Genomic DNA, 26,433 nt, shown 5'->3' with positions numbered 1-26,433 from the left:
ATTGCATTTTAATATTTAACCGTAAAAACGACCATAGTTTAGATGATTCTAGATCCATTGAACCCACCGTTTTCTCCTGTTTCATCTCTCTCTCTTAGTCTCTCCTTTTAAAGCTGCTCATTCTTTCTCTGCAAGCAACAACGCGATCACTCTCTCTCCTCGCAACCGACTTAGCTGCTAGTTAAACCTGCGCGCTCCGCCAAGAAGGTTCTCTCCCCCCATCATTAGCTATTTCATTCTTTCCTTCTTTCATTTTGTTTTTCAATTTTCATTTTCAGAATTATTGGAGACTGTATGTCGTTCTAAGGTTTTACATTATAATCAATGTTATTTTCTTTGTCTCTTGTATTGAAAATGATTACTTGGAACCTATGCTTATAAGAATTAGGTTAACCATAGTAGCAGAGTGTTTTGGGAACTAAGTTCATTACTTGATTAGTTTACGGCCTTTAATAATGCTGACTGACTTTTGCTTGGAATATTTTGGGTCTTGAACTATGTTTGTCTGAAATTATTTTTAAAATCAACTATCTCAAGAATAATGGTTTAAATCTGTATAGAACAGAATCTGAAAAATATGTTAATTTCTTAATTCTAATTATTTTTAGTTTATTTTTTTCAATAGTTTTTATTTTTTTACTTAGCTTCGTTCACTCCACTTTTCTTATGTAAAAGTTGGTTTTCGTACATTCAGATGAAATTGATTATCTTAAAAGTAGTTTTCTATAAATTTATTTGAAGAATTTTAATATTGGATTTTATAAAATTGATTATTGGAATATATTCAATTTTACAGTTGCCAAACATATCCTATGGATTCCACAAAAGGGGACACTGGAAAACCTTCATTGGCTGCAAATGTTACTTCATGTCGAAAGAAGAAGAATGAAGAAGCCACTTTTTTGGAGGACGTGAAAGATCACATTGACGAGTTTATTCATGCTTCTATGGATGAGCATAAAACTTGCTTCAAGAACACAATTCAGAAGGTTTGTGTTGTGTTGAACCTAAGCTTTCTTATCTGGTCCATTGTGTGCACCTCCTTGTTAACCTACATATTATGCGCTTTTGGTTTATTTCAGATGTTTGGTATGTCCAAGGCTGTTGCAGAGAGGAACACCACTGACGCTGCCAAAGAAAGGAACACCACTGTCGCTGCCAAAGAAGTTGAGAGTTCTCTGCCTCTTCAGACAACTTTGGAAGGTTAGTTTCTCGTTTGTTCTGAAGAAATAAATGGTCTGTTTCAGAAGCTCTCTCCAAGGAACTTGATATAAATAAGTGATAGATTAAGTTGGTTGACCATTAATTTCATGAAAAAATACCAAGGTACTCTCGTCCAGTAGGTTGTTCAGACTTGTCATTCAAATGGAGTGTGATTGGCACACATTGCTTGATGATACATTTTCCTTCTTTTTAGGTATTAATGGTTTGTCTCTGTTCAATGACTAAACAAAAACCTGTTTTCAATTCATTTATGTTTAGAGAAAATATTTTTGCTATATACTATTATTATTGACTTCAGAAGGCATGTATATATAAGGTCTTACCATTGACTTGGCAAGAACAATTATTCAACTGCAAGTCTATTACTCATTTGCTTGAGCATCAGTCAAACAAAAGATTGCAGATGGAGTTTTAGGTGTTTTATGGGGAGAGTGTTTTGAATATTTAAATCAAATAATCAATTTAAATCATTGTTCGCTAATTGAAAAAAAGGTTGACAGCAACTAACTCCCTAATCAAGGTGAGACACATAAAAATTGAGCATAGAAAATTATGTTAACTTTATTATATTGATAAGAATGGTAGGAACTAAATATTGAAAATAGAAAAACACTCTTTTCCAAGAGTTTCTCTTTTACAACAAATTTCATTTTTTCACAAAAACTAATGGTCAATCACCAAAATGAGCATCCCCTTGTCTTGTTCTTCTTCCCCTGTTTATATTTAACTAACACCTCAAAATTCTCTAAACTCATTAATTTTCTAACTATTGAGTGGTTGATTCTTCATGTTATCTTCAACTACAAGAAAGTAAAACTTGGAATCATGGGATATGTCCTTCTAAAACAATACTCAATTCTTTCATATATTGCGAAATAGTAGTCTAACACCTCAGGCATCCCATATTAGAACGGAACTACGAATGGAGAAAAAGAATTAAAAGTTTTGTTGATGTCAGTTGGACACTGGATCTTCAGATTTCTAAGCCTGAAAATTAGAAGTTACATAGAACAACCCCAATCCTCCCCTCAAGAAAAAAGTCCAAGGAGCAACTAAAATTGTTGGCAGAGTTAGTAGAAATGTACTCAACTAAAACTAATGCAGCATATGAAGAATGTGAAGCATATAGCTATCAGTAATTGCGTAGTATTGATAGATATATAATTTTAAGCATATAGGAATTTCCCATGTCGTTCTACCTAGTTTAAAACTATGGCTCTAGTAACCATTAGCATATTATACTATCAGTGAATATGAATTAAGTATTCTATTTATATTTTATCCTTTTTATTTTTTGTTATCCTTTATATCAGTTACCATATTTCTCAATCCTTGGTATTCTAATTACCAGGAGTGGCATCAAAGTAAAAATTAATATCACGTTCTATGAATACATTAAATATATGAATACGTGATCATACATGTAAACTAACAATGCTAGAAATATGTTATTATTATGCTGATTTTTCTGCGGATATTTCAGAAAGCCTTATTCATTATTTATTTTATTTATGATATACATTTAATATCTGAGTAAATATTTTAATTAAATATATTTTACAATCCATTATGATATATATTTAAGATATGAGTATATATTTTGATTTGAAATATTATCATAATCAATTATTAATTCAAAGATTTCTTTTATAATGATGATAAAATCTCGTTTGTTATTATAATTTTTTCATTCTATAACAATATATAAAATTGATAGTACTCAAGGTGTCAATAAATGTGAATATGAAATAAAGGTCTAAAAAATGGAGACTGTGTCCACTAGACTAAGATGGTTTTGAAAAAAAAAACTGCTATTTTATTTATATATAAAAAATAAGAATAAATATTTTTTCCAAATATATAATTTAGATATTCATGAATGTATTGGATTAGACCTTATTTTTATAATCAGTGGCAATCTTGAATAATATTCATTAACATTCTTAATATACCGTAAATATACGATATTTTTAAAAATATTTAAAGTTTTAAGATAATTATCATTTAAATAATTCTATATATATATATATATATATATATATATATATATATATATATATATATATATATATATATATATATATATATATGAGTTTGTTAACATAGGAAAAGTGTGTTTTTAGTTGGTATACTTTAGTATAGTGTATCAAATAGTGAACCAAATTTTTAGTAAACAAAAATATTTTCACATATTATGGATTCTAAATTTTAAGATAAAAAATATTAGAATAATTTTTATTTCAAATCTAAAATAAAGAAAACAATAATTTTCAAATTTTTATTCATCTTTCATTTCTTATTTCTTTTTATTTTTTCTTTTTCATTTTTCTCATTTTAATTTTTTTATTTCATCCTTACATTAGTCTCAATGGGATTAGTGAGTTTTCTCTTTTCTAATAAGAAGGAAAATATTCTTCTCGAATACTAAAGTAGTCATTCTTCAATAACATTTGAATAGTATGTTTATATAATATATCAGAAAATTCAAATTCTTTACAAGAACCATGAATTGAATTTTTTTCTTTATCCAAGTTTTAAAATAAGCTCCATTCAGTTTGGTATGATGTTACATCATGTAAGAGTTAACAATCATATTTGCTGCATATTTTATAGATAACTCAATCTCATGTTGAAGTAACTCAAAGATATATGGTGTGAATATGAATGTAGCATGTTCCTCTATTGGAAAACTTGTTTTTAGGATTATGATATTTTTGATGCATTCTCGTCTTTTTTCCAACTTAATTTTTAATGTTTACAACAACTCCAATCTTAAAAAAAAAGAAATATAAAAACCTTATAAGTTGATTATACAAAAGGAAGAAAAAAAACTTCTAGCACCAACCAATAATATATTCTTACTTGATTCACAAAATCTACCAAACTCGTTTTAACATCCAAGAATAACTTAATATATAAATTTATAGATTCTAAACATTTGGTTATCGTCTTCTTAGTGAAAACAAAATTCTTTCAAATAGACTAAAGTCCAAATTGACGATGAGAATATAATGTCTCAATATGCAAATGTTATTACTTACATGAGAACGTCCAACCATCAAATCCTATTGTCGTTTAAAATCACTTGCACATTTTAAATTATATAACTTATAAACTCAATTTTGAAGTAGTTATATTTTGTACCCAAAAGGAAAAATCAAGTTGGCAACTTTATCCCAATATGCCATATACAAAAGCATGCTTTGTATTTGGTAATTCCGTTAAAACAGTTCCTTTAAGTGTATGGTCTTGATAAGTTAAAATTGTTTGTATTTTCTTTGACAAAGCGTACAAAACTCTGAAAATATATCAAATAATAAAAATTATGAAAGAGTTTTGTACTCTTTGTCAAAGGAAAATGTCCACAAACAATTCTGATTGATCAAGACCATGCACTTAAAGAAGTTGTTTCAACAATTGCCAAATACAAAGCATGTTTTTTGTATATGGCATATTGCGACAAAGTTGCCAACTTGGTTTTCTTTACTTTTGGGTACAAAATATGGACTTCAAAAATGAGTTTTATAGGTTATATAATTTAGAATGTGCAAGTGATTTTGAACGACAATGGAATTTGATGGTTGAACGCTTCGTGTAAATAATAACTAGTACATTGAGGCATTATATTCTCATTGTCAATTTTGGGCCTTAGCCTATTTGAAAGAATTCTTTTTTGCTGGGATGATGACCAAACATTCAGAATCTATAAATTCATATATTAAAAGATTCTTGGATGTTAAATCAAGTTTAGTGGACTTTGTGAATCAAGTTTTTTATAATCAACATTAGAAATCAAGCTGGAATAGATGCGAGAATGCATCAAAAGTATCATAATCCTTTAAAGAAAACGAGTTTTCCAATCGAGGTACATGTGGTATCCATACTCACACCATATGCTTTTGAGTTGCTTCAACATGAAATTGAGTTATTTACGAAATATGCAACAATTGTCGTTAACAATGACTTTTACTCGGTGTGACATCATACTAAACTTGAAGAAGGTCGTTTCGAAAGTTTGATAAAGGAAAAAAATTCAATTCATTGTTTTTGTAAAGAATTTAAATTTTCTGGGATACTATGTAGACATGTTATTCGAGTGTTATTGAAGAATGACGATGGAGAAGAGAAATCTCATTGATTCCATAACCAAAACACATTATCAACTCTAATATTAAATAATTTTCTAAAAATATAAAAAACTTTAGAATGTACTAATTATTTTGGATGATTATTTTTTAATAATCTTTTACCGCTAAAAGCCAAATTTGTAGTCGTTACTTTATTACACTTCCTTTTTACATGAAAAAAATTAGCAATAAGGCCAAAATTGTGAAAGTACTTATTAACATATATTTGAATCACATGTGTTTTGTGTCAAGAATTACTCATACTTTCAATAAACTAAATGGATAACAAATTTCAATAAAATTAGCAATAAGCCCAAAATTGTGAAAGTACTCATTAACATATATTTGAATCACATGTGTTTTGTGTTAAGAATTACTCATACTTTCAATAAATTAAATGGATAACAAATTTCAATAATTTCAATTTGCATTCTAAATAGGATTGTACATATACTAGATAACAAGTCTAATATAACATTTCGTTGGTCGTCGATCGTCGTAGGGACGTTGATGGGGTGTTCGTGGATTATGGTGACGGGCGTTGTCGGATTAGTGAGCAAGCTGCTAGCGCGTCGCGGTTATTGTTATGATTGTTGGTTGCTGTGGGGGCATTGGGTTGCTTGTCTAACCGATGGTTAGGTCATTATTGGTTGAGAGACGACAATTGATGGATTGAGGCTAATATAGGAATGACAAAGAGAAGTTTGGAGTGAGAGAAATGAAAGAGAAATAGTTAAGAGGAACGATGGGTGAGAGAGAGGTGAATAAGGATTTGAGGGTTTCTTGTTTGTTTTAGTTTTGAAAATGAAAATTATTCAAATACCCTTAACCTTAAAATTTAAAATCCATAATATATATAAGTATTTTTGTTAACTGAAACACTGTGTTAAAAGTGTACCAACTAAAAAGAAACACATTTCTTAGGTTAACAAACATATATATATATATATATATATATATATATATATATATATATATATATATATATATGTATATATATATATATATATATGTATATATATATATATATATGTATATATATATATGTATGTTTGACCTTCATTCTTTAGAAAGAAAGAAAAGTTTGGTATGCATCTGATCGCCTTGAGTTACCTTCATTGTTTAGAAGAAAAAAAAAAAGATAGAGTTTACTAAATTTTTCTTATTCAAACTTCAACAATGCTATTTGATAGTTTTATTATTTTAGCGTCTTATCCATGCTTGAGGTATATCTTCATTGTGAAAATTAATTAATTTATTCTCATTCTCACTTGAATTACAAGCGAATCATTTAAACAATGATACACAACATTATATTGTTTGAGTGTTATAATACTCTGTTGTGTAATAGATTTTTCAAAATCTTACTTGAGTGATAAAAGTTTAAAAAACAGAGAGTTGTTGTAACACAATATTATCTCTTAAACATCTTCATTTGGTTTCTCAAGAGATAGAAATAGTACTTTAGACCAAAATTGATAACTCTAAGCTCAACGTTACATGGATGACAACTTGGTGATCAAGAAATTTATGAAGAAAAAATAAATCTGCAGATATTCCACGACATTACAAAAAAGACATGATCATAATAAAAGATAATTTTTTTTTCTATATAAATATGATTTATGACTATCACTGTATTGGATCAGACACACAATGGTTTCTTGTATCACCATATATTGTTGCTACAAAATAGTCGCAATATTATTATTTATATAATCTATTATAATTTATACCTATATTATATAAAAAAAATCTTTTTTTAGTGTATTTATTTATTTTTCAATTTTATTCTTTAAATACAAGTTTTTTTTAAAATTAAAATATTTATTTTATCATTTTAAGTGATCATCTCTTTAAATTTAATCGTTTTTTATTAATTTTAAACATTTTCTAAACTTAATAATTATTTAATTATAAAATTACTAACAAAATAAATAAAATGATAAAATATTTTAATTTTATAATTATAATCATAATAACAATATTTTAAATATATTTTATTATCATAAAAGATGTGAATGCACGTATATGTAAAGCATGTGTTTTAGATATATTCTTTTATAGTATAAAAAGGTTCTGTGTTTTATTTATCTCATAAGTCTAATATTATTTAGATGTTATTGGAAGGTGAAACCCTCTTTTACGACTATATTCTTTAATTATGAGTTTGTTTAGATTTGAATATATAAATATTTTGAAAATATATAATAAAAGTATATTTTATTAATTACAGTTGGATTTTAGGTATGTTTCAAATTAAATCCATCATTTTAATAATAATAATAAAGTTGTGTTTATTATTATTTATTTTATTGTTTTATTTATTGAAAAGGTCATTACTTAAAAGTAAAGACTTTGTTATTATAATAAATATTATAAAAATAATTCAGACAGATCAATATGTTCAGGGGTGTTTATAAGATAAAGATTAAAAGATTTTACTTTTTTAAATTACATATATAAACAATATTATAGATATATGATCATTAAACTGACTTTAAAAAGAATTTCTAATGATTAATATTATTTTTGAGTTTTCAATGGAATTTTAAAAAAAATCTTTAAATTATATGAAAATTAACATGTAATTTATTATATTTTGATATTGAACATTTAATATTTCAATGTTAATTGAATATGAATAAATTATTATCAAATTAATTATTAATCAAGAAAGAAGTTCATCTATTTTCAAGAATAAATTTGAATTGTATATAAATAAAGACTTGGCTAGATATTATAATTGAAAGAAAAAAGAAAATTTTTAGTAATCATATGTTAATTTATTAAAATTTAAAAATCATATCATATTCTAGAATTAATATAGTAATATAAAACTGTAAAAATAAAAAAAATATTATATTAATCTTCTAGTAATTTTATTCTAAAAGATACTTGATATTATTTTGTGTTAAGATGGTAATGAAAGTTTTATTATGTCTTTGTTGGATGGAAACTATATTATTGACTAAAAGATGATTTAATTTTAATTAATTAATATATATTTTTCTAAGTGAAATATTATTGTATTTTTTATTAGCATAAAAATACAATTAATAAAAGTTTAAGAATACGTAAAAATTAAAGTATTGACATTAAAATAAAATACAAAGATAAGCTATTGACATTAAAACAATCATAACCATAATCACAAAAATACAAAAGATAAGCTATTGACATTAAAACATAATACATATAACATTATCATCAACTTAATTTATAGAATTCATATCATATCAATATAATAAAAACGGTTTATATTTTACTAATTTTCCTTTATCATAATAAACGTTATAGTGACTAGACAAATGAGCTAATACTACATATTTAAATCCGTTTAACCTTCCACTACAATTATCTAATCATATTTATCATATATATATATATATATATATGGGTTGCTAACGCGCCTTTTTTTTTTTTAGTTGGTACATTTTAACAACGTGTATCAGATTTTAGTAGAAAAAATACCCTTATATATATCATGGATTCTAAGTTTTAAAGTTAAGGGTATTTTAATAATTTTCATTCTCAAAACTAAAAAAAAAAAACCCAAACCCTTGCTTACCTCCCTCATTCCTCTCAACTTTTTCTCTTTTATCTCTCTCACTCCAACATTTTCTCTCTCATCCTATGGTAGTCTGAAAAAAATCACAAACACTGGCTGTTAAACAATCTTACAAAAAATGATTTTATAATGAGTTTTCATTTTATAGTTTTTGTCTTATCTAATTTTATCTAATTAATTGGCTTAGAAAAATCAGAAACACTCATTATTAAACAATTTCATACAAAAAATGATTTTATAATAAGTTTTCATTTTATAATTTTTGTAGTATATAACTTTATGTAATTTTCACAAGCATAATGACATCCGAAGGAATTGGTAATTGGCCTGGAGGGTTTTTTTAAAGATGATGATTCAACATATGCAGTTGATGAAATTAGAGAGGTTAGTGAAAATGGTGAAATTGAAGAGATCTTGAATAAACTTCTGTCTAAAGGTATGTCAATGACTCAACTCTTATTATAAAGACAAATTGTTTAATGACAAATATTTCTCATTTTTTCAATTGGGCCTATAGTAGGGATGACAGAGAAAGGGTATTTTTGTCTACTAAAATCTGTTACACATTACTAAAATGTACCAACTAAAAATCAGATGTAAGCGCGTTAGCAAACCCCATATATATATATATATATATATATATATATATATATATATATATATATATATATATATATATATATATATATATATATATATATATATATATATATATATATATATATATATATATATATATATTGTAACATCCCAAAAATACAGTAAACACCATATAATCGAATTAATTACATTAATGATAAACCAAATCAGTCTTAATACTAAACCAGAAATAAGGTTTTGGCCGAACGGCCTTACAAGAGGTTAAGTACAAATAATAACGATCGACCTAAGTAAACCTGACCGAACGGTTTACAAACAGAATTACCGAACGGTCAATTTTAATCAAAAGGGGAAGGGTCGTACTAAAAACAGTACGCTAGTCTATCTAAGCTAACAGATAACCGAACGCACTACTGTTCGGCCTTCACCTCAACCTCAACGAGGTTTTCTTCCTCAAAGATTTCGTTAACGAGCGCCTCTTCAAGCAGCGCCTCTCCATCTGCTCACATCCACACGGATGATCATTGCAAGACAAGACGGACGTACAACAAGACAACACAAAGAAACACAGGGTAAGCTTATTGAATTTAATTCAAGTAATCGCATACATTTCATAGTACATCAACATATCAAATAATTCCCAAACATATAATGCAATCAATTCTCTAACTCCACCAATTCCTGATACTAGACTGATTGTCCGGACTGTATGAATTCTGTGTAGCTACGACGTTCGTGCACCCAGGTGGAGTAATTGGAATTCTCATCAATTACTACCTGAGGTTAGTCCGTTCCGTCCAAGTTACAGTTATGGACTAGGACCTCCTGCCATTCCCACACATGACATACTCCTCTCTACTTGAGAACGAGCACTCACGGAATATCAGGATGAACCGCCAGCTAAGCTTGCCACCTTCATACTTTACAAATCTCAACTTTCATCCAAGAGTCGTTCCTACCTAGAACGCTCGTTCAAAATCCACAACCATAATTTCATTTCTTATACCGTTCATTCTTTATAACTTTTCACTTTACTATCATTTTCATAATCCGTTCCAGTTACTTAAAATAACGAGCGTTCAGCCCTCTTCATAACGAGGACGAACATTAAAACCGAAACCGGGAAATCTTCATTTCAGAATAGAATAAGACCGACACATATCGAATGACGAGCGTCATTACCACTCGAATCAGTTGAATGAATTGACTCTAGAACGATCCGATCAATACTCAGAATAATTTAAGTACAAAGGCCCTAGGCCGAATCCAAATGGATAAAAATACCTCAAGACGATTGAATGACTATACCGGAAATAATTTCATTATATAAACTGACTGCCAGTCAATGACCGGACGTAGTATACGGAATTACTGAATTATGGACGAACGCTATTTCCACCCGTTGGGTAATCGAATACAAGGACGAGCGTTCGGTATAAGACCGAGCGCCACTCATAACGAACGCTTTGGGTCGAGACCCATCGCTGATTCAAAATTATAAAAGAGGGATTTATATATGGCGAGATGGTAAAGTTACATTTTTTAACAAAATGACTAAGTGTCCGAATGTATATTTTCAAGCTTCTCAATTCCTCACACAGCACTTAGGGTATCTACGTTTGGCCGAACGCTCAAACGTAGCACTTAATACAAGAGGGCGTTCGTCCTCAACTAGAGATCTTTCCAAATGAAAGAAATCCATTCAAAGAAGTTTACTACAGCACTGAACGGTCAAGGACCATTCAATGACGAACGTTCAAGGACCATTCAATGACGAACGTTCATTATCATAGGAAAATTCACATTTACAGTGTCATTACATTATACTAAATTCTCAACATAAACTTTCATACTTTCAAATACTCATATCATAGTCCATTTCATTTTTCTCATACATCAACTCATAATCGTAATCATATACCAAAAATCAAATATCACCAAATCATGCTTCATACAACTCACATAACTTTCATACAGCTCAACACATACACAAGAATTAAACTTAATAAGCTTCCCTTACCTGAATCAGTGGTGAACGTCCTAAACTCAAGGTTTTTGGTTCGCCCGCTTACAGCTTTCTACCCTCAAGGATCACTTAATTCTTCCAACTAAATCTAACCATAAAAATCAAGAAATACTTAGAATTTAACCCTTCATGCAACCAGAATTTGGCTTTGCATGGGAAAGAAGAACGTTCGACGAAGAAGAGAACTTACCAACTTCAGACTCTGAAACTGTTCGGTCCAAAATGAAGCTTACGGCGTCGGGAGTACTTCTACGGTTTCTGAAATGGGATCGGAGGAAGGAGGGATGAGTTACAGTAGAGAGAAGGGTGAGTATTCTAGAGAGAAGGAGGAGAAATGGAAAGTCAGGATTTTGGGAAGAAGAAGGTGCATGCAGAAGAGTGACGCGGATTTCAGAAGGTTCTGTTTTGTTTAAAAACGAACGTTCGTTCTTCTGCTGACACCTGTATCCTACTAACTAATTTTCTGATTCTCTTTTATTGACACCTGGGGTCCGCTCAAAGGGTTTTCTAAGTGCGTTTTTAATGCATATGAGCAGGGTTTTGGTGCATTTAATTATGATTAAACAGGTGGGGTTTGGGGTGCTTAAAACGAGGCCTGACATATATAATATTTCAAAATAATTATTAAATAATAAAATAAAACAATGCATATAAAAAAATAATTAAATTAAAAAAATAATATAGTTAAAGGTATAAAAAAATGAAGTTATGATCACCTCATTAAATTAATTAAATTAAATAAAAAATAAAAATAGGTCATGAACACTTCACTTAAATAAATTAAATAAATTAAAGTATAAATAAAAATAAGGATATGAACACCTCACCAAATAAATAAAATAAACCAAATAATAAATAAAATAAACCAAATAAACCAAATAATAAATAAAAATAAAAATGAAGTAATGAATATTTCACTAAATCAATTAAATAAACAGTGTAAATAAAAAAGAGGTTACGAACACCTAAGTAAAGAAAATAAATAAATAGAATAATAAATATAAATAAAATGAGGTTTAAACAACTCACTAAATAAATTATAACAAACTAATAAATATAAATTAAAGTGAGATTATTGATAGTGAGGTTATAAACACTTCACTAAATAAATTAAATAAATATAATAAAAATAAAATGAATACTCACTACATAAATTAAATAACCATAATAATAAATATAAATAAAAATGAAGTTATAAATACTTCACTAAATAAATTAATAAATAAAAATAAAAATTTGATATTATGATAACCTTACTAAATAAATTAAAGAAACAAAATAATAAATATAAATACCATCCCACCAAATAAATTAAAATAATAAATAAATAAATTATGAACCTTTCACTAAATATGTTAAATAAATAGAATAATAAATAAAAATAAAAATAAGGTTATAAATATCTCACTAAATAAATTAAATAATTCAAAATAATAAATAAAAAATGAGCTTATAAACACTTACTAAATAAAATAAATAACCATAACAATAAATATAAAAATAAAAATAAGAATAGAGCTGAGATAAATTTCTCTACCTTAAAATAACTTGTCCATACTAAATTTTATTGTTCAATAGATTAAGTCACTCCCACCTATTTTAAAATTTGATTAATAATTTCTTTATTAATTTATTTTTTAAATGGAAACATTATGCAACCAGGAAAGAAGTAAAAATATTTCCATTTCTTTTCTCTCAAGTATCAATTTATAGAAGTTTATATTACTATTACATTAATATTTTAATATTCTTTTTTAATGTTCATTCACATATCATGCATTGTATATTCACAAGTTATTTCACAACATTATAAAATATGTATTCATCTTCATGACCTAAAAATGCTAAGTTACATGTTTAACTACTTTTCTATATTTTATGCATTCTTGAAATTTGATAATATTAATATTTAAAATTTATGAACACATTAACATGATACATTAATGTAATATAAATCCGATAAATTAGAGTGATGAGTAATATCTTAAGAACAAACTGGAAAAGTTTGAGCTCGATTAATGATTAATAAAGTTGGAATCTAATTTTTATTGAAGTAACTCAAAATCCAGACATAGGTGGTGCCATAAAATAATTTCTCTAACCACAAACTTCTAAATGGAAATCTTGACGGCCAAAATGAAGTATTATGTCTTAAGAACTCTAGATAAAAAATTTCATTCTGATCCAGTGGTTAACAAAGTGAGAATAAAATGTTTATCAAGGCAACTCAGAATTAGATAGTATGTAAAGACTTAACTTTTACATTAAAATGCAGGAATTATTTCTTTTAGTATAAACTTCCAATTGTAAATCTTACCAATCATAGTGAGAAGAAAAACAATATTTCAATAATATTTTGTAAAAATTTTAGTCTAATTCAATGATTTATGAGGTTATGATCACAATTTTACCGAAATACTTAAGAATAGAAACTAATTAACATCATCTTTAACTTTTATATGTTATTTATATTGTAAATATTTAGACAGTACAATTATAGATTATTTTTCTTTTAAGATAATCAACTATTTATATAGTATAAGTTCATCAATTAAAATAAAAAGAGTATACTTTTATTTAGGTATTCTTCGTCTCTTATTAAATTTATTAATCCTCTTACTTTTTCTTCATCCTCATTAAAATTGTCCACTTCTTCGTCAAGTCCTTATTCACGAATTTGTCTTGTCTCAACATTAATATTTTCTTCATTTTCACAACCCTATCTATACTTTCACCATCATCCCATGCCAAATCTGACACAATTTGTTTTTTCCCCAATTCCATTACTTCTCTTCCTCAAAAATCATAACTTTACTAACAACAATCTTTTTAGCAATTAGATCAAACAATTTGTAACTCTTGGATTCCTGACTAACACCCAACAATACATAAGTAATACTTCTATTATAAAGTTTAGTCCTCCTTGTTTCTAGAACATGAACATGAGCTATGCACCTAAAGATTCGAAAGTGATCAATTGTAAGTTTTATTCCATTCCATGCCTCTTTTGGTGTTAAATCCTTGATTACCAATGTAAGACGCCAATTCAAGACATAGACAGTCCAATTCCCCAAAAAGTGTTGGGAATATTTTTCTCAAACAAGGAATAAACCATGATCATCATAGTTTGCTTTTTCCTTTCAGCAGCACCATTCTATTACAGAGTACAAACAGTTGTTATAGTCTCTTAATCTCATTGTGCTTGCAAATTTCATTGAACTCATTTAAATTGAATTATCCTCCTCTATGAACTAAATAGACATTTCAGCTTCCGTCTCAACCTTATTCTTTAAGCATTTAAAAGAATATACCCATGATTTTCTACTATAATCATCAATAAATAGCAAAATGTACTTCTTATTACTGTTGGATGTCAGAGTGATAGGACCATATATATCTACATGAACAAGTTCCAATTGTTGTGTTGTTCTCCAATTACTCTTCTTTGGAATGGAATCGATGTTGTTTTCCATTGATGCAATCAAAACATGTCACAGTTATGAAAGGTTTATGAAGTCCACCTACCACTGATGAAATTAGGGTTTCATAGAAAATTTGAAAAAGATTCTAAGTTGTTTGTTCCAAAACCAGCCTAAAAAAATGGAAACTTTTAATACAAAATATATTTATGTCGATTTTGGAACACACATAAAAAGTCTTTTTTAATTGACATAGAAAGCCATCACAATATTATATTAACATATATCTTATTTAATTACATTTAGATGAGCATGTTAGACTATTAACAGAAGAAAAAAAAAGTGATGAGCTTAGTACATGGAAACCGAATTGGCGAATTAGGAAACAATGAAAACCATAAGAGATTCAAATTCACTATACTTGTATGAATTGCAAAATCCATCATAAAATGCTGCATTCTAAGCCATAAACAAGAATTCGTGAAATGGTATGCATAGAATTAAAACATTGAGAAATCCCCCACACAAATGGATAATTTTGGCAAGGTAAAAAAATAATCATGATTGTCCAAGAAGTGAAGGCATGTAGAAAGCATGGCTTTGTGCAATCTCAATGCGTTCACGGGGATCATTCTGATTTTCATCTCTCAGGGCTTGGAGAATAGCTTCTGATGAAGAGTGTTCCCTGAGAAATGCAAAATGCATCAGTAGCAAGGTAAAGAAACTTGTGGCATAGCTAAGGTGCATTCAGCCCTTATATACTTTAGTTTATGTACAATTTTCATTTCTTTACTTAGTCTAATATATGCAAGTAATTGAGTAATTTCTCTAATAAGTAGAAAATATTTACATAATTAACCAGTTAAAGGTTATTTAGTGGAAAACATGTACATAATTAACCAAGTAATTAAGTTATAATTAACCTCTACTTTTATAGCTCTAATAAGCAGAAATTATTTTATCATCTTTTATGTGTGAAGAGGCATGCAATGGTTGCAAGAAATGAATTACCTGGATATCAGTATTTTATAAAGTGTCTTCAGAATGGGGCAAAGTTCAACAGGAGCAACCGGTTTGTTTTCTTCTGGGTGCAACACATTCAGGCTTGAATGGCTCAAAAGTTCAAAAAAGGCCTCCACTGCCGAAACACCCTACAAATATAAACAGCAACCATATTTTTTAAATCAGAAAATTTCAATGAGTATGAAATGCTGTGTACAAACTAAGAAAATCCACAACTTATGTAACAAAGCATTTGAGGGACAATTATGTTAAGTTTAATTCCATTACTTTAAGATAGTTTCAGAGCTTATTCTAATTAAGTTTGTTGGGTGGTATAACATACAAAAGTTCCACTAAACTACATCTAAAATTACTGAAAGTGGAATTATAGCATTTGTTCATAATATTCACTTTTTAATGCATATTATAATACTATTAGTACATTACAAGGTGCAATTAGAACAGTTAAGGAATTCAGAGTATGTGTTTGGAACAAACCAAGGGGAAAAATACACAACATACCTGAATCATTCCTTTGCCACTGATGCTGTCACCCATGTCTGGGCTTAATTCACCCTTAGCTAGCATCTGGCCATACCATGCATTACGACCTTTTAGTAAAGTCACATAAGTGTCAGCCAATAATGGCCCTGCAAGTTTCTCAGGTCCTTCAGCCAACAAGTGAGTGATAAATATCATCTCTGATGTGCAGTGTGCAAAGTATACAGATTTGCTGGTAGCACTCTCATTGGTAAGGGCTGCTACCATACCTGACAATAATAAGGACAATATATAGTAAAGATTGTCAATCAAAGTTAATGCAAGCTATGGAAATGAATAAGGGGGATGCTATTATCACAGTAAAAAATTCCCATTTTCCATTTGCTACAGCAATACTAATCAAAAGGAAGACAACAAGCAATGGCATTGACACCCAAAACACTGAAGATCAAAAGTGTATTATTACCAAAAATAACAAAGGTGAGTTATTAATGGATTGATCTAGGCACTTGCCATTGGGAGAATCAATCACACTTTGCGAACATGAGAAATCCAATTTTGGTAAAAACTGCAATAAAAGTAACTCTTCTGTTATGACTTCTTAAGAAGTTCATAACCATTAGATACCGTATAGTTGCAGAGCTATGAAATTACTTGATAGGTTGCAGTAATATCACATTGAATGTGCTTCTTTTGTTTTATTTAACAGAAGAGTAATGTTAGTTCCATGAATATAGATATGCAAATAGATGAGTCCATCCCTAAGACTTTCAAGCATACCACAGAAACTAAAGCTGTTATTTTGAGGTCAAAATTCAGAGTCAAAAGTACATGGCTTTGTAGTTTCTGCTGCATGGCTATGCAGTTTGTGTTGCATGACTATGTAGTTTCCCACTGCATGACACGACTACACAATGTTTTCAATCAGAAAAGTGAAGCCTTCGTATGTATGGAGTTTGTAACATTTCTCATATAGTTGCTGCTGCATGACATGACTACACCTTATTTTCAATCAGAAAAATGAAGGCTTCTTATCTTTTATAGTGTATACACCTTAGGAAGGAGGAGAGACATAGAACCAGAAAGAGAAAAAAATGATGTATTTGATGGGGGTGATGCGATAGGAAAGGAAAGGAAAAGAGACGCGTGAGATGAGTGTAAAAATTGGTGTATAAAAAATGAGGTTGTTCCATTAGCCTACTTAAGGCATAGTTACAGAATTCTCTCAAAAGTGCATGCCCCTAACTCGGTGTGTTCACTTCAGAGGAAATCTTGTAATTACAATGTAAACAAGTGTCCAAGGCATGACTGTGCTAATTAAGGGCTTTTTCCAATTCAAGTATTTGATTTTGGCTTCACATCAGGGCACCATTTTAGGCATGAACCACCAACAACAGAAACCTGATCTTTGCTAAAGGACTCTGACACGAAACATATTATGCATAAATAGACATCTATAAGCAAAGAAAAACATATATTTCTTCGGGGATAGTTTAGAGAGCCATCCAACAAGAAGATAAACTCTTTCACAATGGAGAGAAAACTTTAGGATTTAATCTCATGATCCATAAAGAGTAGGATTGATCTTACTAAATCTTTCCTTGTGGTAAGATAGGGTTTTGGATCTCGACACAGACATTACTTAACCCAGTTATTATCAGTTGAATTTTATTTGAACTTGTATATATTCTTCTGTGTATGTCTTATGGTGAAGATTAATTCCTTAATCAGTCTTTGATATAAGAACCTTATCTCCAATTACCCTTGATAATTAGTAGTTTACTTTCTCAAAACTTATGAAAGTATATTGGTTAGGTAGTAGAATAACCCTCATTCACTACACTATGTACTAGATAAACTTTATAGTTTGTTGTATAATTTTGGTAAGGTTAAACTTTGATTTGTACACAAGACACTAAGATTCTTAGCATAGTAGCTTGGAGTCAGTACTGAGACCAAGCCAGTACTCCCAGGAGAAACAGAATTAATGAGATTTGGTCCAAACAACAGCAAATATGGAGCTCGGACATTTGGAATGTGAAAAAGGTAAAGTTGAATACAATGTCAGGAAAAAGGAAGCAAATCAACAAGTGAAATTGACTTAAGCCAACTACACAACTAGCACATCCAAGGAGAAAACGATCATAAGAAAAAGGGTAATGTCATATTTAATCAAATTGACCAATGACAAAGCCCTTAAGCCCTTATTTGAATTGGGTATGTTTCCCAACCAGTTTTCTTTCTTCTGTTCATTTCTCCTATAGTCATTAATCAAAGTTATATTTTAGCACATTGTAATGCTTGAATAGCCTTCAGAACGAAAATTGGGGGTGAAAACTGAAAAACTAGAATTAGGTATCACAAAGGGTGGTTATCTTCAAATGTTGCAACTATTTGTAACAAATAAAAGTCATGGCAAACAAAACTCGACGAGTTTCACATTAACCATAAAGCTTATGTTATTAAAGACATGTTTATACAAGTTTCTCCATAATCACTTCTACTGTAAGATAAAGTTAGCTTATGCACAAGTTAAAATTATAAATTTAGAGAATATATAACAGTTTCTACAAATTAACTTATGCCTAAACTAACTTTAGCTCATGCAAACGCTTATTTAATTTTTTTTCCTTTTACTTTCCTTTCTGAAAGTTTTTAGGGAAAAGTTTGTCCAAACAATCTCAATCTAATTTGAAGCTTACCTGCACCAATAGCATAGACATTTTTCAAGCCACCCATGACTTCATGGGTGACAAGGTCACTGTTGTCCCAGACAATAAAATGAGGTTGTCGTAGAAACTTCGCCAGAGGTTTCCTCCATTTATCAGCTCCACATATTCGAGCATTGGCATACTCCTTGTTGTAGATTTCTGCGGCAATATTTGGACCACCTAGATAAAGTATATTCTCCATTGGCACTCCAGCTGTCAAAGTATATATAAATTGTAAACAACTGAAAATGAGGGTAGATAAAATAGATAAACTACCAAGTTACTAGTTTCCATTGGTTGGCATGATGTAAATAAATTATAGATAACAAATAGCAGTACCTAGCCAGTGGATTATCAAATTTTATATAGATTTCCTCCTATAAAGTGTGTTGCAAACTTTATAGGATAAGTACAGAGTTATCAAGTTTGAAATGTAAACAACTTCATAATATATTTTGTATGCATTTATCACATTTTCTGCTGTTAATTTCTGAATCAAGATTAATTGCTTCACTTTATTGTCCTTGATCTGTAGTATACCTAAATATGAATGAGAACTTTAAGTGAATTGAACTTGCTAGGAGTGGGTGAGGAAGGTTGAGTTTGACATTCATTCAAAATAAACAACATTGTCTCCACCAATAAAACTCACAAGAATGTTGCGGAAGTTTCTTTGGCTAGACTTCTTCTCTAGCTGTACTGGTCAAAAGATGAAAAGTTATTCAAGAAGTAGTATGCCATATATACCAAAAATCGGTGGATGTGACTATATGAGAAATGTTACAAAAGGGAGATATCAATGAGTCCAGAACATTGACACATAAAAGTGTCCTCAATGCTTTACAGAGTTATCATCCTGTTCTGAAAGACAGATGTTTTCTAACTCCTACCACACCCGACCAGACTGATAATAAAAAAAGATACAAAACCAACCATCTATTAATTATATAATGATATCTTTAATACAAAAGTAAAAAGTTAAAGCTATATTAGAGCTCATGCAACCCAAGGTTTTAAGTTGCAGTTTGCAGTTGTATAGTGATTATCAAAATTGCAGGCAAATGCAATTTAAAATCTTGGTGGAATTCCTTTACTTCTTCTATTGTATAAAGTGCATGAGAAAAAGATTGCCTTTTAAGTATAACAAAGAAGCCACAAGAATGGAGAAAAGATAACTCATGATAATAAGAAGAAAAATCTTACTTGCTTGGTTAATCATTTTTGTGGGAGTTATAATATGGGGAACAGGCTCCAATGCAGCCTCTATACCCTTTGCCAAAGAGATTATCACAGGCACTGTGATTCTCTCCTTCCAATATTTACTTATCTCTTCAAAAATCTCCCTTGTTTCTGTTGAAGGCAAACCATTAACCACAATATCAGCATCCCAAACAGCTTCTTGCAAGTTTGTGACCACCTTCAATGGACAAAGTGGTGTATCTATCATATTCAAACAAAATCCATCTTTCAGAATCTCATCAGCTAGAAGAGTCCTATCACCAAGCCTGGCCTCAACATATTTCAGATAAGCACAACGCCTGATCAACCTTCTCAACACATCCTCCCTGGAGTTGATAACTTCAAAGAGGTGTTTTGCTGTTGCTCTATCAACTGTCTTTCCTGGCCTTCTCCATATCCTGATTTGCACCTTATCACGGAATTGGCCAAAAGTATCTTGCAACAAAGCAGCAAAAACACTGCCCCAAGCACCAGCACCAACACTCACAATTCTCAAAGGATCACCATCAGCCTTCCCAACAAGGCTGCGAAGATCATCAAGCTTCTCCTCTGAACCATTGCAGGCCTGAACAGAGCCATTTGAGTACTCATTACTAACTACTTCCATGATGCTTCCCACCATGCATAAACACAAGCCTTGAAATGAAATCTCAACACTTTATTTGCTTCTAGTTCTATGAACTTTTCAAAAGGTGACTTCTTTCTATTCCAGGTTTTATACCCATAGATAAACTAAACACATCACAGAATCCTATATGACCCCCCTAAATCTTAGGCCCTTCACATTCCTCTAACTCAACTACCCAATTTGACCCTTTTGATCAGAGGTTTGTGTTACCGCTAAGACGTAAAATAAACTGCAAAATCAAATCTTTCTGGTGGATCTTCGTGGATAAAAAACTAACTCATTTTCAGATTTTCGGACAAAAATTCTCCACTCCCAAACTTTAGTTGAAATAGAAGAATGAATGAAATATATCATACAATGACCACTAAAAAGATGCCCCTTTTGGCTTTCTAGACAGCTCACATGCCCAAAATCCAGAGGCAAAAAACAAAAATACAAAATGCAAACACTAATGTAACTTTGTTTTCTCCGTCTTGAGTTGTTTATCTACCCAGCTAAGAACGCAGCCACAACCAGTAAAAAACAAAGCAGAATACAAAATACCCTTAACTTTTCCGTGGGAATAACAGTTATGTTTATTCAACCAAAGGGTTGAACAAAGGACACAACAAACAAAAATTAGGTGCGAAATAATATTGCACCAAAAATGTAAGTGAAGTTGGGCATAAGAAGTGAAAACCACTAACGGAAGTGAAAAGCACAAGCAGCTTGTTTACATTTGGTCATGCCATAAACAGAAAGCAAGAGGTAAGAAAGATAAAGAGAAAAGAGGGTGTAGTATAAATTATAATGAAGGTGTATATGGTTGAAACCTATAGGCATGCATTTAAGGTTTGAAACTGTTGCCAACTTCCCTCGGTGGTTCATTAATATGAGATGACTTTTGCTGTTCATGCTCCATGTGACATGCTTCCTTGGTACTCAGTAAGAAATTTTTCTTACAAACTAAGCATAAAAGAATTTCTTAGTTTCTTGAAAACATGTGCTAAGTAAGCAGGGATGACCAAATTCGGCACAAATTATGATGAGACAAACAATGATAACTGTATATAAATAATATTTATTTTTAAAATTTTATATTTATGTAAATGTAATATTTTATTTTATGTGAGTATACAATAATTGAGTTTTTCTTACATCTATTTGGTAGATTTTAGATTTTAGTAATTTCGTTTTCCAACTTTTTCATTTTTATATTTTTTATTTATATATTTGTGTTATTATTACTTTTAAATATGTATTCATAATATTATTTACTGTATAAATTTGCTAAATTAATTTTTTAACATAAAAATATTACATTTATTTTTCAAATGGAATGTGTCATATCAAGTGATAAAAGATATTAAAAAAGTTGGTTAATGTAATCTTCCAATTTAACAATTTGCAATTATAAAATAAAATATTATAAAATTAATAAACAATTTTAATATATATATATATATATATATAAATACATGATACTAATATAATTATCTAAAAAAATAATCATAATAATAAAATATATCTAAAGTAATTAAAGAAAAATTCTAGACAATAAAAAAAGAATATTGTGTAGCATCATCATCTTTTATCATAAATGTTTTAGTACATATCCATGATATGCTCACACTAAAAGAAAACACAGGATAAGTTAATGTGCAAAAGAGTTTTCATAAACAATTAAATCATCTAGATACACACAGAAGGTAAGCTAGTTGAAAATATAAATAGTACCAAAACACTTAACAACATGTTAAATTTCTTTCACACATTCATACATGAAATCAGATTTTTCTAATCTCAATTTATATGAATACGTACACTTGAATCATACTTGTGAAATCATACATCTGTGGTAATAATACATTGTTCTATCGAACTACTACTCACAAGGTTAGTCTATGACAGAGTCATTAGAACCCTATGGTCGTCCTTATGACAAAAGCTTCTGTCACTCTCACAAACTAACCATTATCCTCTACGTGAGCATGAAGGGTTAATAGAGTTTAGGATAGCTTCACATGATGAAACAATCCCACACTAAAGATTTATAATTTATTTAATTTTCTAAATTATTCTTCAATTGTTTTATGATATTTATGTTATTTAAGTTTTGTCATTCATGAAACATTATAAGATTCAAGAAGAAGTGTTTTGATATTTGACATTGTCATAGATTTTTTGAATTATAAATCTTTTTACTCAAATTCTTTTCATATATGTTCAAAAGATAATTTTCTATCATACTTCTTCTTGAAGAGAATTTATCCTCAAATTCATACTACTTAAAGCCTTTTAAATTGTAAATGTTTTTCCTTAATTTTTTTTTCATATATATTTAGGAGATAGTTATTTATCACATAATCTACCATCACTTGATAATCATCTGACTAATAAGTATAATAACCTTCATTTGTTTTCCTGAATAAATGGAATCATTGGGAGAGAGAATGCTGAAACGAAACTAAGAATAAATAGCTATTCATGCTCCATGTGACATGCTTCCTTGTAAGAAATTTTTCTTACCAACTAAGCATAAAAGAATTTCTTAGTTCTTGAAATCATGTGCTAAGTAAGAAGGGATAACCAAATTCGGCCCAAATTATGATGAGACAAACATTGATAACTGTGTATAAATAATATTTATTTTTTAAATTTTATATTTATGTAAAATGTAATATTTTATTTTATGTGAGTATACAATAATTAAGTTATGAAGTCATGTACTACTCTACTTAATTACCACTTACAATATTAGTCCATGTCAAAATTACAAAAACTTTGTGATATCTTTGAAAGAACTTTCTGTCACTCTAAAAAAAATACTAAAGAATAAATAAAATAGTAAAAATATTTTTTTATTACTTAAATAGATGTTTTAATAATTAAAAAAAATATGAATGGATCTCAATGGGTGTTATTTATATTTATATTTGTATGTAATCAATATGGATATTTTCTCTTTAGAGTGGATGTATTAATTTTATAATGTCTACAAATGTATTTAATTAATTTTGTTGTTAATTTTTTTATAATGAATTACGTATAGAAAAAGAAGTTGAAGAAATGAAGTTATTTATCAAAACAAACTACATATGGAGAACGTGTAAGGTCAACATTTATACATTTTTTAATTGTTAAAGTATAATTACACATGAGTTTTTCACGGAGAAACTTACTTTTGTAGCAAAATCAGAAGAAGAAAAATGTATTAACACATACATTAGTAATCATATTTTAGAGATATTTTTATAGACTTAGTGGAGTTGTCTTGATACATTTGGCCAATGTTTATTGTTGTATATTACTTTTATAGCTTTAATTGATGTATTTTTTAAATATGCTATTAATTGCTACAATTTATAGTTTGTTTGTTATTGTTACTATGTATATAGACCTTATGTAACACCTTTTGTTGTTTTTCATAGCTAGCAATCTTTTGTACACTTTTCAATTTTATATTTATTTAAATGGATTATTAGCTCATATCTAAACTTAAAAATTACAATCCAATCTTAAATATAGATCACGTTTTTTTTTTCTAATGTTTTTTTTAGTTTGGGCCTATGTGTTACCCAATTATCATCTCATGAAAGGTGGCATGAATTACATTGGAAATTAGGCCTATAAAAGCTCAATGTCATGAGAGATTTTTCCTCACCACCCAAACCCAACTTCCTCTGTGTGAGTGCAGTAATCAGAATCGAGCGATGGAGACGAAGCCGAGCGAGATCAGCAGTGGCAAGATGTTCGGAGGCTACAACAAGAGGTTCAAGCATTTCAGTCCCACACTCGGCTGCTCCATGAACTTCCACATCTACTTCCCTCCTTCTCCTTCCCCCTCTCACAAATTCCCAGTGAGTTCCTCAATTTTCCCTTTTCTCATTCCAATTCAACCTCTCACACTTTCTTCATTTCATCGTGTTGTTATGCTTTCAATCAAAAGGTTCTGTATTTTCTCGCTGGCCTCACATGCACCGATGAAAACTTCATATTCAAGTCTGGTGCTCAACGCGCAGCTGCTGCTGAGGGCATTGCCTTGGTTACTCCCGACACTTCCCCAAGTAAATTACCTTTTTAATTTTTGCCTCGAATTCCCCAAATAAAGCTGCGAAACCTGATTGAAGGGGCTTGGATAATTTTTTGTTGAGAATGTCATACTGAATTAGTAATGCATGGACCGTGGGAGGGTATTTTTATACTTTCCTTCAAGTATAATAAGTTTGTTTATTTTTATAGTAATTACTTAAAATTCATATAAAGATTTTGTTTTTCCTGATTGCATATCTGTTAAAGTAATACATGTTTTCGTTTTTTTCATCCTGAAATTATTTTGGTGTTTTCCTACACCGTTGTTTTTCATTTTAGTCTCGAATGATACTTTTTTAGCTCTATAAAATTGTAAACTTTTGATAAATTTTATGAGAAGATGCTTATTTTAGTCCATGGTAAGAAGCATCATGCATACTTTCTGAAATTAGTTGTGTTTTGATACTTCGGAATTTTATTTTTTCATTTTACTCTCTCAAGTTGTTTATTTGAGCTTTATAAAATGGTAAACTTTTGATATAGGTTATTGTGGGTAGATTTTTATTTTAGTCCATGTTAAGAAGCAATGCGTATTTTCTAATATTATCTGTTAAGTCATGTGGTCACTTGGAAGAGAATACCGACATGAAAAAGAAAATTTAGAGACCAATACAGAGAGAAAAGTTTAAGAGGGCTGGAATGCGAATAGTTACATACTACAGGAATATGTTTTTATCTACTACAATTAATTGGTTATGGAGTTTCTACTTTTCCTTTTGTTGTTAAGCTTTTATATGTTCTCAGTTTTAACTTGATGATGCAGGAGGCTTGAATGTGGAAGGAGAAGCTGACAGCTGGGATTTTGGAGTAGGTATGCCGTGTGAGACCATTACATTTGGGCTTTGAATTTTGAATAGAACTGGACCTTAACCTTGGGCCTTTCTTGGTTTGACTTGGGAATGGGGATGGGCCTGTTTGAAAATTATCAGACTCAAGCTTTGACCAGCTTCACATTTCGCCTTAGTTTTAGTCATGTTGATTGTTTTTATTTTTGAAGGAAGTTTTGTTGTTTGTTTGTTTGTCATATGAGAATTGTTGGAAGTTTCACGTCGACTAGAAATAAGGTTAATTTAGAGTATATAAGTAGGTGCAAACCTCACCTTACAAGCTGAGTTTGTGTGATTGAGTTAGGCTTAAAGTCCATTTCTTAATATGATATCAGCTTTATGGTTAGAGTCTATCCTAGCAATATTTATTGTTTGTTGGGCATATTGTTTCACCCCCTATCGGTTTGTTATCGAACTACCCATTAATGTTTAGTCTCACGCTCGAGATATATATACCTCGACGTGAGGGGGTGTGTTGGATAATATT

At 29.6% G+C, this 26,433-nt stretch overlaps 3 protein-coding genes across 6 annotated transcripts in view; 2 read left to right on the top strand and 1 right to left on the bottom strand.

The window, feature by feature from the left end:
- The first annotated feature begins 47 nt into the window (after positions 1–47).
- Positions 48–24,797, top strand: LOC108325417 (uncharacterized). Of its 4 annotated transcripts, XM_052875254.1 has the most exons (5): positions 48–207; positions 797–989; positions 1,083–1,203; positions 15,619–15,682; positions 24,725–24,797. In XM_052875254.1, the coding sequence occupies exons 2-4, from the start codon at positions 813–815 to the stop codon at positions 15,630–15,632; spliced, it is 312 nt and encodes a 103-aa protein (XP_052731214.1). In that variant the 5' UTR covers positions 48–207; positions 797–812; the 3' UTR covers positions 15,633–15,682; positions 24,725–24,797. The 4 variants fall into 4 exon arrangements, with proteins under 4 accessions (XP_052731214.1, XP_052731213.1, XP_017413973.2 ...); XM_052875253.1 differs by lacking the exons at positions 15,619–15,682; positions 24,725–24,797 and adding an exon at positions 19,123–19,175; XM_017558484.2 differs by lacking the exons at positions 15,619–15,682; positions 24,725–24,797 and adding an exon at positions 5,854–6,076.
- LOC108326534 (S-formylglutathione hydrolase) overlaps positions 1,127–26,433 on the top strand; it is a 29,648-nt gene continuing 4,341 nt past the window's right edge. The window contains exons 1-5 of the mRNA XM_017560094.2: positions 1,127–1,203; positions 15,619–15,682; positions 24,725–24,887; positions 24,977–25,094; positions 25,883–25,930. Coding sequence (XP_017415583.2) covers positions 15,660–15,682; positions 24,725–24,887; positions 24,977–25,094; positions 25,883–25,930 — 352 coding nt within the window. The 5' untranslated portion in view covers positions 1,127–1,203; positions 15,619–15,659. The remainder of the gene's footprint in view (positions 1,204–15,618; positions 15,683–24,724; positions 24,888–24,976; positions 25,095–25,882; positions 25,931–26,433) is intronic.
- Positions 15,346–21,953, bottom strand: LOC108324152 (probable glycerol-3-phosphate dehydrogenase [NAD(+)] 1, cytosolic). The gene is made up of 5 exons (XM_017557001.2): positions 20,385–21,953; positions 19,173–19,394; positions 16,492–16,739; positions 15,979–16,118; positions 15,346–15,652 (listed from the first exon to the last, which is right to left on the bottom strand). Exons 1-5 carry the CDS (start codon positions 21,040–21,042, stop codon positions 15,526–15,528), a joined length of 1,395 nt encoding a protein of 464 aa, XP_017412490.1. The 5' UTR covers positions 21,043–21,953; the 3' UTR covers positions 15,346–15,525.

Source organism: Vigna angularis, chromosome 3, assembly GCF_016808095.1.
Source record: "Vigna angularis cultivar LongXiaoDou No.4 chromosome 3, ASM1680809v1, whole genome shotgun sequence".
NCBI classification, from domain to species: Eukaryota; Viridiplantae; Streptophyta; class Magnoliopsida; order Fabales; family Fabaceae; genus Vigna; species Vigna angularis.
The sequence above is the reverse complement of the archived record's forward strand: the minus strand, read 5'-3'. Positions and strand labels throughout refer to the sequence as shown.